The sequence below is a fragment of the Macrosteles quadrilineatus genome, unplaced genomic scaffold, assembly GCF_028750875.1.
Source record: "Macrosteles quadrilineatus isolate MER2022 unplaced genomic scaffold, UCM_ALF_1.0 Scaffold_2__2_contigs__length_208266976, whole genome shotgun sequence".
NCBI classification, from domain to species: domain Eukaryota; kingdom Metazoa; phylum Arthropoda; class Insecta; order Hemiptera; family Cicadellidae; genus Macrosteles; species Macrosteles quadrilineatus.
In genome coordinates, this window is record NW_026542595.1 from 16,110,144 (window position 1) to 16,123,726 (window position 13,583).

At 37.7% G+C, this 13,583-nt stretch overlaps 2 protein-coding genes across 2 annotated transcripts in view; both read right to left on the reverse strand.

Annotated features, from left to right (window-relative positions):
* LOC128983960 (neprilysin-1-like) overlaps positions 1-592 on the reverse strand; it is a 100,881-nt gene extending 100,289 nt beyond the window's left edge. The window contains exons 1-2 of the mRNA XM_054403239.1: positions 530-592; positions 109-135 (exon numbers count right to left, since the gene is read on the reverse strand). Of these exons, the coding sequence (XP_054259214.1) occupies positions 109-135; positions 530-592 (90 nt within the window). The remainder of the gene's footprint in view (positions 1-108; positions 136-529) is intronic.
* Positions 593-1,912: 1,320 nt separating this feature from the next.
* Positions 1,913-13,583, reverse strand: part of LOC128987981 (uncharacterized) — a 95,283-nt gene continuing 83,612 nt past the window's right edge. The window contains exons 2-4 of the mRNA XM_054409142.1: positions 7,729-7,899; positions 7,131-7,485; positions 1,913-1,991 (exon numbers count right to left, since the gene is read on the reverse strand). Coding sequence (XP_054265117.1) covers positions 7,135-7,485; positions 7,729-7,884 — 507 coding nt within the window. The 5' untranslated portion in view covers positions 7,885-7,899 and the 3' untranslated portion in view covers positions 1,913-1,991; positions 7,131-7,134. The remainder of the gene's footprint in view (positions 1,992-7,130; positions 7,486-7,728; positions 7,900-13,583) is intronic.

The following is a 13,583-nucleotide window of genomic DNA, read 5'->3' on the forward strand; positions in this document are numbered from 1 at the left end:
TACAACCCACATCCTCGTCCTGCAACGGAATATAATCAAACTTCAGGATATCAACTACACTATACTGGCAGCAGCGTCACGACACGCAGCACTCCCACACGTAGCTACCTTGGCTCTACAACCCACATCCTCGTCCTGCAACGGAATATAATCAAACTTCAGGATATCAACTACACTATACTGGCAGCAGCGTCATGACACGCAGCACTCCCACACGTCGCTACCTTGGCTCTACAACCCACATCCTCGTCCTGCAACGGAATATAATCAAACTTCAGGATATCAACTACACTATCCTAGCAGCAGCAGCATGACACGCAGCACTCCCACACGTCGCTACCTTGGCTCTACAACCCACATCCTCGTCCTGCAACGGAATATAATCAAACTTCAGGATATCAACTACACTATACTGGCAGCAGCGTCACGACACGCAGCACTCCCACACGTCGCTACCTTGGCTCTACAACCCACATCCTCGTCCTGCAACGGAATATAATCAAACTTCAGGATATCAACTACACTATACTGGCAGCAGCGTCACGACACGCAGCACTCCCACACGTAGCTTCCTTGGCTCTACAACCCACATCCTCGTCCTGCAACGGAATATAATCAAACTTCAGGATATCAACTACACTATACTGGCAGCAGCGTCACGACACGCAGCACTCCCACACGTCGCTACCTTGGCTCTACAACCCACATCCTCGTCCTGCAACGGAATATAATCAAACTTCAGGATATCAACTACACTATACTGGCAGCAGCGTCACGACACGCAGCACTCCCACACGTAGCTACCTTGGCTCTACAACCCACATCCTCGTCCTGCAACGGAATATAATCAAACTTCAGGATATCAACTACACTATCCTAGCAGCAGCAGCATGACACGCAGCACTCCCACACGTCGCTACCTTGGCTCTACAACCCACATCCTCGTCCTGCAACGGAATATAATCAAACTTCAGGATATCAACTACACTATCCTAGCAGCAGCAGCATGACACGCAGCACTCCCACACGTCGCTACCTTGGCTCTACAACCCACATCCTCGTCCTGTAACGGAATATAATCAAACTTCAGGATATCAACTGCACTATCCTAGCAGCAGCGTCATGACACGCAGCACTCCCACACGTCGCTACCTTGGCTCTACAACCCACATCCTCGTCCTGCAACGGAATATAATCAAACTTCAGGATATCAACTACACTATACTGGCAGCAGCGTCATGACACGCAGCACTCCCACACGTCGCTACCTTGGCTCTACAACCCACATCCTCGTCCTGCAACGGAATATAATCAAACTTCAGGATATCAACTACACTATACTGGCAGCAGCGTCATGACACGCAGCACTCCCACACGTCGCTACCTTGGCTCTACAACCCACATCCTCGTCCTGTAACGGAATATAATCAAACTTCAGGATATCAACTGCACTATCCTAGCAGCAGCGTCATGACACGCAGCACTCCCACACGTCGCTACCTTGGCTCTACAACCCACATCCTCGTCCTGCAACGGAATATAATCAAACTTCAGGATATCAACTACACTATACTGGCAGCAGCGTCACGACACGCAGCACTCCCACACGTAGCTACCTTGGCTCTACAACCCACATCCTCGTCCTGCAACGGAATATAATCAAACTTCAGGATATCAACTACACTATACTGGCAGCAGCGTCATGACACGCAGCACTCCCACACGTCGCTACCTTGGCTCTACAACCCACATCCTCGTCCTGCAACGGAATATAATCAAACTTCAGGATATCAACTACACTATCCTAGCAGCAGCAGCATGACACGCAGCACTCCCACACGTCGCTACCTTGGCTCTACAACCCACATCCTCGTCCTGTAACGGAATATAATCTAACTTCAGGATATCAACTACACTATACTGGCAGCAGCGTCATGACACGCAGCACTCCCACACGTCGCTACCTTGGCTCTACAACCCACATCCTCGTCCTGTAACGGAATATAATCAAACTTCAGGATATCAACTACACTATCCTAGCAGCAGCGTCATGACACGCAGCACGACTACTATATACTAACGTATCTTCTCAACATTCAGTATGTTCTAAAACCAATAATAAATCCATCAACAAACTATTGTCAAACTCCATAAAGCATATCGTATAATATATTTTTAAATAATTCAAACACTATTCCTAACTATCTGATTAGTGTAATTATTAAACGTTCAACACAATAACTCACTCGGTGTGTACAAGCTTATTCACTGATTGCGATTTATAGATTGTATTTTATTGAGGCAAAGAATTAATGCTACAAAATGGCAATAAAATATAATAGAGCACAAAGTGTAAGATAGGTAACAGTTTGATTTAGATAACAAACGTTTCTCCTGCAATATGCACGGGTTAGTTGTTATGAGGTAATAAAGAAAATGCAGAAAAATAGGACAGGAGAGAGGAGACTTGGGCATACGCCAAAGTAATTTCGTTGTTGGCTCCAAGGGTGAAATAATTTCAGGCTGTAAATAAGTTATTATAAACTACCAAAAAAAAAAAAAAAAAATGCTTTTGATAAATCACACTGTTTGTTTTGATACCAGAGGATGGGTTAGTGACATAACTTTTTATTTGGAATACGGATTTAAAACTCGTATATAAATAAATCATAATTAAAATCATAGAAAATTATTTTACCGCAAAAGCAATCTAAATACCAAAAAAATATTTAAAAATTCTATTTTTCCTAATTATTTTTTAGCATTAAGACCGGTGTTAATATTTACCTCGTGTAAATTTATCAGGGTGATATTGTTTGAACATCCAGATCAATACGAGTATTGTACCTCTAACTTTAAACCTAACCAACTATTTCATTTTATATTTGTTTCTTTGATATAAATGTTCTTTAATATAAACACAAATACACCCACCACAGCAAACCTGCAAACTAATCGAATTTCCATTTATTTCCCTGGCTGGGTTTTCACTCAAATATACCCTGGAAATGCTCAGATTTATTTCCTATTTAAATTACATAGATCCATATATAAATCCCAAAGTACCCATGAACTTTTGAGAAAAATAAGTCACGCCCCCATAAACCTATACTTAAACATATACTTAAAATGTTCGTCATGACGAGAAACCCTGTGCAAAACTATCCATTATTTCATAAATTGCCCTTTAGGGTGGCAATTCTTTTCTAGAGGGAGTTTTCCATATACACCTAATTAAAATTAACTAATTTAATTTAACCTAAATGTTAAAAAAAAACCTCAGCTGCACTTATTTGTTTTAATAAACATTAGAATGCAATATTCAAATTTGTCTATTTCAAAATTGTAAAATTTGACAATATTGACAAATTTTATAAAATTACATTCCGAAACAAGCCAACTACATTAGGCCTACAACAGTTTATTATCCTTAAGAATAACATGGCCATTTTAAATGTACAGATGTTTAGAATGTTCTCATTAAGCATTTGGCGTACAACAACGCTTCTATATACTAAATCATTTGTGTGAATGCTCTACAAAATGGTTTGGAAAGAAATTACAAAATTATACGTTTGGAGTCAAACACGAAAAAAATCTTTAGCCTACCCCAAAAACCCACGTTCCTAATAGTACGATCATGCTGGTTCGTGAACTCGTTAAAATAAATGTAGATTTACACGTGTGGACGTGTGTACAAAATTTCATGAAAATCGAATGGTTTATATCAAGTTATACAGTATGTGAGTATAAACGAATTGAGTTTATGGCCTCTGGGGTGTTAAAAAGTTTGAGATAAAAGGTTTGAGATAAAAATCAGTACTGGGTCTGGTCTAGGTCTTACTACGAGACTTACGGTTACAACTTATTCCCTACATAGGAAATACGCTAATATTGACACAAACAAATAATTAGTAGTAGCCTACGACACTTTAAATATGTGTATTAAACATTGTTAATTGTTACCCATCCAGTAGAGATAAGAAATACTAAGTCTATAATTAATTTTTAATATGTAATGTATACTACGATTGCGTTTAGTAATATTTAATATCTTCTATACAGGGTGTCCCGTAAGTAAACAGCCAAACTCCGGGAAATGGTTCTATAGGTCAAAATAAAGAGAAAAACAATAATAACAATTTTTTTTTTCAAAATCGCTTCGTTAACCAATATCCGCCATTTTGTGTTTTTACATAAACATTTTTATTTTTGGATTTTTTCAACCGATCTTTATAAAACTTGGTATGTACGTTAAGGTATAAAAGTCCCAGAAAAAAATCATCTTGATTTAACTTAAAACATAAAAATGGCGACCATTTCAATTTTTGTAAACTTAAATTACTCAAAAAGAGCTACTTTTATGAAAAAATTCCTTAAACACTTTTATTTAGCATTTTTAATTCCCTATCAAACGATACCAAGTTCAAAAAGATCGAATAAGAAATGGCTGAAATATTACGATTTTTAGTTGTTTAATGGGGCAAACCTGACTAGCTGCTGCCATATTCTACCCCATTTTACAACTAAATACCCCCGCCGCAGCAGACTAGTTTTTTTTTTGTAAAATGATAATAGTTTAGTATGAAATGAATGCATTTTCCAAATTTGATCAAAATATGATCATAAACAAGCAAACTACAACAGTTAACTTATTCTCCATAAGAATAACATGGGATTTTAAATTTACAGTTTTTGGAATTTTTTATGTAACCATTAGGCGCATAATAACGCTTCAATATACTAAATTATTTGTTTTTTAAGCTCTACAAAATGGGTTGGAAAACAATGCTAAATATTAAGTTTTTAGGGTCAAAAATGGGAAATACAAATTTTTGCCCCATAAAACCCCCCATAAACCCCTGTTCCCATAGTCCGATCATGCTGGTTCGCGAACTCGTTCGAATAAACATAGGTCCCGGGTCCAGGTCTTACCATGAGTACTACGGTAATAGCTTATTCCCTATATGGGAAATTCGCTAAAATCGAAACATTTAAGATACTTCTTATTACATCTTTTTGAATTTTGTATCATTTGATAGGGAATTAAAAATCCTAAATAAAAGTGTTTTTGGCATTTTTTCATAAAAGTAGTGGTTTTTGAGTAATTTAAGTTTAAAAAATTAAAACGGCCGCCATTTTGAAGTTTTAAGTTGAATCAAGATGATTTTTTTCTAACATGGGTCTCTTATACCTTAACCTTCATACCAATTTTTATAAAGATCGGTTGAAAAAATCTAAAAATAAAAATGTTTATGTAAAAAATTCAAAATGTTGGATATCTGGTTAACGAAGCAGTTTTGGAAAAAATGTTATTCTTGATTTTCTCTTAATTTTGACCCATAGAACCATTTCCCGGAGTTTTGCTGTTTACTTACGGGACACCCTGTATATTAATAGGCAAGCATGTTTCTTTGAAACCTTTTATCTCAGCTCATATGCATCGCAGGGAAAATCTAAGCATACTGTTAGCAAGATTCAGTATTTTCCTGTAGATGTGCAGAATCCCTTTATAAATTAAAATAGGCTCATAAATAAGCACAATAAATGAATTTAAAATTAAAAAAAAATTAACATGGGTCTTATGGGTTGCCATGCTGGTGACGAAATAACAACGAAATACAAAAAGAAAATCAAAACAAATGGAAGAAACTCCAATCACATGTTTTATTTACAGCTTGGGATGAAAATAGAGAAGTCTGTACATTACATATTTTTGGTCGAGTTTTCGACCACTAGACGATCTCTAGTGGTAAATAAATATGAAGTAAATATACACAGTAAGTAAATAGTATATATATATATATATGTGTATATATATAGTATATAACGTAGCTTATCCTAGTATACAGTTATATCTAGATAGCTTATGCAAACAATTTGCTAGCTCCTTGTAGACTAAAATGTTTTCTTAAAATCTCAGACTGAAGGTCAAATAAATAAAGTTAATATATTTTTTTACCACAAAATAGGACTAAAATATTCAGTGATAAATTGAAAGAATTGCCTAATGAGGTGCGGAGGAACCCTTAAATCTGGAGCTAAAGATAATGCCACTGTTGAATCTCTAATAAATATAAGGCTTAAGCGCAAGAAAGCAACATCAGTTGTTCGTAACGTAAATACAATAAATAAAGCCTCTGCGTTTTGGAAGCAATCCAATGTAACTGGCGCCTGCTCTAACACATTGACAAACCATGGGCCCTCGTACTTCAAGCCGTGGTAGTGGGCCTACATGGTTGTGAAGACATGTTAATAATTCATGTACTAAGCAAATATTTGAGTCTTGGTTACAATCTAAGATTTTTTTAAATATTATGCACCTCAAGCAGTAATTGTAATGACTTAATTATGTTATGTGGTGGGTGACATGATCATGTAGCAATGTGTGTTTCCAGCCAAATAACAGCAAAATAGATGTGAGATTAATAGGGTGTCTTGTTACGAAAGCAGACTGACTGGATCTTAAGCTAGGTTCAGATCGGTTCAGTTTTAAAAACTTCTACCAAACAAACTAAGCAACTCGCACAATTTGCATAGCGCGTGATTAAGGCTGTGTTTGCAAGCGAGGAGTTTAAAAACGTCGCGCGACAGCCTCCAACAAACCCTCCTAAATTACGTGTTTATGCTTCTGAGAGGCAGAAACAGTAGGCCTACCCAGTGCCCATTAGTACAGTAGTCATACCCAGAGAAGAATCTCCCTTTATAGTTCGATCCGTAAGAAGAAATTTGCAGGATATTTTTGCTAGACAATGAAAAACTAGTAACGATGGTTTATCTTCGCGTCTACCTTAGTGTATCTCACGCCTTCAAACAAAACATTTTGGCGTATCATTGCTTCCCTTCCTTCTCCACAGTGTGCTACAGCTCCCAAGCGTTGCCTCTCAAGCTAATTCCAATACCACATTATCTTCCATGTTTTCAATGGGCAGACTTTATAATCCACTTTTCCAACCGATCTACATTGTCTTCATAGAAGTATATTTAGTATTTAGTATAGAAGTATAACTAGGTATTTACCATGTACGTATTAAAGTTAAGTTTTACTCGAGATCATCTGCACCTATAATTATAAATAGTAAATACAAAATAGTAGTTTCTAGGACAGTAATTTTACATAGTCTACTCACCGGCTTACAAGGCGCATTTCTGGGGCCAGACGGAGCGCTGCTGATGAGGAATAAGACTGGGGAAGCAACCAGGAGTGACATGACCAATAGCATTGCGACACTGAGTGACGCCTTGTGTACACTGGTGTTGCGCTGAAGCCAGGAGCACGGCAGACAACACAACCACACTCCTCCGTCTGACAAACCACCGTCCTGTCACAACAAACATGAGGAATAAGACTGGGGAAGCAACCAGGAGTGACATGACCAATAGCATTGCGACACTGAGTGACGCCTTGTGTACACTGGTGTTGCGCTGAAGCCAGGAGCACGGCAGACAACACAACCACACTCCTCCGTCTGACAAACCACCGTCCTGTCACAACAAACATACGACAGCACATTACAACAAGAAAGACAGGATGAGCTACCATGAGTCTAATGACCTGAGTCTTGAGACAAAGCCAGCCAAGTGACCAAGTTTTGTGACGTTTTCTTGTTATTCCAAACCTAATTATTGTTAATTCCTTATACATAATTAAGTATACTAAAGAACCTCACGTTAACTACAATATCTACTTTAATACAGCAATGCCCACATCTTAGCCGAATGTCTCACCTGAATGTGTATTTGCTCAACGTCTCCGTGGCCGTGGCCAGCCGTGGGCCCGTGGCCGTGGCCAGCCGTGGGCCCGTGGCCGTGACCAGCCGTGGGCCCGTGGCTGGGGACTGGCCCATGGCCGGGTGGGTTGGGGTGACTGGTGCCTTCCTCCATACCATCAGCGCATGCCTGCAGATAAATTATAGCAATTTAGCAATTAGCAATTTAGATCATTCAAAACTCGTTCAACGCCTGTTATTCTAAACAACTGCATCAAAGAATTTTTAATTACTAAAAAAACACTATATTTATTTATTTTATTATTTAGGATGACAGATTTTACTCTTGGTTACTCAACTAAACCGATATCCTTTGAAGGCAGAAATAACAGAGGATTTGACTAGGGAGTATGTTTAATCTATGATTTGACTCAAGTAAGACTGCATCACCCTGAGCAAGTCTGGGTTTATGAAAACAAAAGCCGAAAAAGTAAAACGATTTTCATTATTAATGCATCAATGAAGTTATTCTCTTTGCATTAGAGCAGTGTACAGGCCATCTCAATCAATTCTTATTATTGATGGTATGTTCATGTTGAGTCTGCTATTGTGACCTATGATAACTTTAAGTTCATTGTAATGTCTGTTTATAGAGTTCCAGATGGAAACCTCAATATATTTCTTGAGTCCTTGGAAAATTTAATTGTATCCCTGTCAAAGTATAACCTACCTATTGTGATCTGTGGTGACATAAACATTGATGTATTGGTGGAAGGTATACCACAAAAAAATTTGGATAACCTGCTCAGGTCAGTAGATTGCCACTATACTAACAAGGAACCTACTAGAGGGTTAAAATGTCTGGACAATGTGATCACTAACCTCCCTAGAGACAATATTCATGTTAATGTTTCCCTGCCTTTAACACCTGCCTTTAGCAGGTTGTTTAACTTTGTTAAACACGTGTCTGCAATTGACTGGTCGTTTCTTAATAACGTATCTAATGGCAGGTCTTTTGAGTTATTCTGGAGTTATTCATGGAAAAGTTCCGTGAAAAATTAGATTTATGTATTCCCATCAAACCGGTAAAGAAAAATCCTCATGTAAAGCGCCGTGGAACTGGAAATGCTTGGTTCACAAATGACCTCCGTCAGCTTCGTGAAGAAACTTTAACATGTTACCATAATTTATTATGGGCGTCCAAGTACAACATCAATGTGGGATTCTTCAAGCAGGCCTACATGGATGCTAGGAAGGACTATAAAGCAGCCATTAAAGATGCTAAACTTCACTTTAACGCCAAGTTTATCGAATCGTCCTCCAACAAATGTAAGACAGCCTGGTCTGTCATAAATTCAGCTAGGATTAGCTCCAGCAAGGCGGGCGTTGTACCCATAACTGCGGATGAATTCAACCATTACTTCATCTCATCTGTGGCGGATGTTCAGAAAACTGTCAATCTCAATCAACCTGCTTCTACTTACCTGCTCAACAATTTTGCTGTACCCGAGGTCACCTTCAGATGGAAGCCAGTGAGCTGTGATGATGTCGCAAAGTTGATACTAAACATGGAAAGTGGAAATTCCAAAGACATATATGGTATCAATAGTGATTTTGTAAAGGAAGTGGCCCACTGTATAGTGGCACCACTTACACATTGCATAAATGATTGCTTCACTAGTGGTGTCTACCCCTTGTGCCTGAAATCCTCAAAAACTGTACCAATCTACAAGAAAGGTGACACTAGTTCTCCAGGAAGCTACCGGCCGATCTCTGTGGTGCCTTGTTTTTCCAAAATCGTTGAATCAGCAATGAAACACCAGGTAAATGAATTTTTTGAGACAAATTTTTTGTTTTCCAAATTTCAGTTTGGTTTTCGGAGGGGACTGTCTACTGTGGATGCGGTCGAGAGCCTTGTACAGAAGGTTGTAGATGGTTTTGAAAACCACTCACACACTTTAACAACTTTATGTGACCTTACCAAGGCTTTCGATTGCGTTCCGCATGAGATACTCCTCACGAAATTAAGGCATTATGGCATTGTTGGTGTGGAGCTTAGCCTATTTCAATCTTACTTAGAAAATCGCTCGCAGAGAGTTTTGTTCAATAATGCCCTCTCTGACGTAGCTCTGATCAAAAGTGGAGTACCGCAGGGTTCGGTACTGGGCCCATTCTTGTTCCTTGTACATGTAAATGATCTCTCTTCAAACATAGATGTAAACTCAGTTGTCTTTGCAGATGATACAACCTTTTTTTGTAGTGGTTCTAATGTAAATAGCCTTGTATTGTTAATGAATAATGCTCTAAATGATGCTAACTCTTGGTTTGAAACAAATGGGTTGCTTTTGAATGACTCTAAAACCCAGAATATTTTATTCACTCTTGGTAATAGTCCAGTCAATAAAGGGGTTGTAGAGGACATGGAGAGGGGGAAATTTTTTTTCTGCGGGAATGTGTTCGGGGTAGTTAGAAGGTAAAAATACCAAAAGTCCCCGCCCCTGGCCCTGCTGCTTCAGCGGGGGGAGGGGGGGAAAGACCCCATTTTTTAGTTTTTTACTTCTACACTGAAAACCGTGCATCGTACGGGAAAAATGTAAATTATTAAAAGAAAGATGATAAAATTCTCTACAAGAATGGTTATATTCATTTCTTATGTATATGCATTAGTTTTCAAGATATTCTCAAAATAAGATAAAAATTATTTTCTAAATTGATTTTTCAGACGTTTTTTTTAAATAAATTCATATAATCGATTAGCCAGCTGTTGTTTTACATTAATAAGGATAGAAAACAGGTTTTGGAGCACAAACCTATATAATATAATATATCCATCGCATATATTGTGTTAAAAATAGTTTATATAAATTTAAATAAGTTTTGTATATTTGTCATGGAAACAAGTAATTTTGGCATAATTATTACACTAAAAATTAAAAAGATTATTTTTGCAGCTACATTTGTCCAGGTTTATTTATAACAAACTACCGAAACCAAGACTTTTAATACTATTGTTCGTGATCTGACTCACTTGGGACGAGAGGGTCCGACTTCTGTCCCAGAAACAGGTGCCATCTGGAACTGGAACTGAGAACCACCATCTAGGACATCTCCATCATTCAATTCTTGTTGATTAGACTCAATATTGGCTATCGAAGTGATAATGCGGTGTAGGCCTATATATTCTTCATCTTCCTCATTCATCAGAATGGGCATTCCATGTAAAAAGTTCCCTTAGCAGTTCTGGCATAACGGCCAATGAGGAACAATTAATGGACATTTCATTGCATGCACATCTTTTATTGCTACAACCTTTAGTATATTTGCAAAAAACATTCTCAACATTTCTCGTGGGTTAGGTGGTTCATTGGTTAAAAATGGGAACAGATTACCTTTTTGCGCTCCCAACCCCACATTTTTGAGGGTAGTTGGTAGTTGGTTTTCCAAACAGAGTTGTCCTTGATGAAATGATACAAATGATGAAATGTCATATATTTCTAAACTGACAGCAATGTTTTAAAATCACCCACTCTTCCCTGAAGCTCAAGACATTATGTCAATAGCATCTGGTAGGAGATGAATCCGTTAACTGTTACGATGCTCTATTACGTGGTCAGCAAGTAATTATAATCAAATGGTAATCATTTTCGGACAACAAGCTTTCACGGGAAAATATGGCTCTCCCTTTGTCTTCTGTGAGTTCAACCATATTGCAATGATTAAAACGTTGTAGCAAAACCTTTAATTCTGTTTCAAATGATTTGTTTAAGTTAAAAAAAGTTATCAAGATTTAAAGGATTGTTACGATTTGAACTTGCTCCATTTCCCTTTATTTATTGAGAGTAGTATGATAAAGACCAAAAAGGCTGCTCTGTTCAATACCATAGCAATCAAAAAACAGCACGAATATGGCAGACCAAGAAAGACGCTACGGATTGAAAAAGTCAGTAGCAGTGGCGGCCCCAGCATTTAATTTGGAAGTTAAAGCATAATAATAACGTATAGTTTTATAGTATTTCAGCTCTAAAATATCTTCAAGCTACTAGTATTTATGTTAGGTTATAAAATATTTTGGAGAGGATACACCCCCCCCCCCCCCACACCAAGGACCGCCACTGGTCAGTAAGTATTCATTTGAACAGCGACACCGAAATTATAGTAACCAGGAACAGTTAATCTCTTAACCAAGGTTTTTGCAAATGTACTAAAGATTATAACAGATGCAAAATTTGTGCATGCAAGAAAAAGTCCAATTGTTCCCCGTTATGCCAGAACTGCTAAGGGAACTTTTTACATGGAATGCCCATTATGATGAATGAGGAAGATGAAGAATATATAGGCCTACACCACATTATCACTTCGATAGCCAATATTGAGTCTAATCAACAAGAATTGAATGATGGAGATGTCCTAGATGGTGGTTCTCAGTTCCAGTTCCAGATGGCACCTGTTTTTGGGACAGAAGTCGGACCCTCTCGTCCCAAGTGAGTCAGATCACGAACAATAGTATTAAAAGTCTTGGTTTCGGTAGTTGTTATAAATAAACCTGGACAAATGTAGCTGCAAAAATAATCTTTTTAATTTTTAGTGTAATAATTATGCCAAAATTACTTGTTTCCATGACAAATATACAAAACTTATTTAAATTTATATAAACTATTTTTAACACAATATATGCGATGGATATATTATATTATATAGGTTTGTGCTCCAAAACCTGTTTTCTATCCTTATTAATGTAAAACAACGGCTGGCTAATCGATTATATGAATTTATTTTAAAAAAACGTCTGAAAAATCAATTTAGAAAATAATTTTTATCTTATTTTGAGAATATCTTGAAAACTAATGCATATACATAAGAAATGAATATAACCATTCTTGTAGAGAATGTGATCATCTTTCTTTCTATAATTTACATTTTTCCCGTACGATGCACGGTTTTCAGTGTAGAAGTAAAAAACTAAAAAATGGGGTCTTTCCCCCCCTCCCCCCGCTGAAGCAGCAGGGCCAGGGGCGGGGACTTTTGGTATTTTTACCTTCTAACTACCCCGAACACATTCCCGCAGAAAAAAAATTTCCCCCTCTCCATGTCCTCTACACCCCTCTTTTGAGCCTTCATTGACTGGACTATAAACCTGATCTTGGGCTTTTAGATGTGGAAAAAAATGTCAAACTTTTGGGAATCTGGCTTGATTCTTCTCTCTCTTGGTCTTCCCATATTGAATCCCTGTGTGTTAGGCTCAACAGGGTAATTAATCTGTTAAGAAAACTTAGAAATCTTGTTCCTAAGCCATATCTGAAAATATCGTATTATGCTTTTTTTAATGGCATCTTAAGTTATGGTCTGTTATTGTGGGGAAATGGAGCAGATGTCAAAAAACTTCTTGTGCTACAGAAAAAGGCCGTTAGGATTGTAAGTGGTGCGCCCTTGGATGCACATTGCAGGCCTCTGTTTCAGTCTGAACAAATACTGACTATTGTAAATATGTATATTTTTGTCTGCTTGGTACGAGTTAAAACAAAACTAGAGAGTTACACGTGTAGAAGCTCGGTGCACTTGCATGTGACCAGAAACAGTAATCTGCTAGATTTACCTTTTGTGAGACTATCCAAATCAAAAAAGTGGTTTAGTAATGTAGGAATATCAATGTTTAATAAACTTCCTAGCACAGCACGTGATGTAAGCATGAGTAGGTTTAAGAATGTTTTGCATGAGTGGCTTGCACAAAGGCCCTTTTATAGCCTAGAGAGTTATTTTCAGGAAGATTTTAGTAGCATGTTATTTTGACATGCCAACAGTTACTCAATGCCTGTAATTCTCTTATTTATTTGCATGTTGAGTATTGACCATATGACCATATGATCTGTATGAACA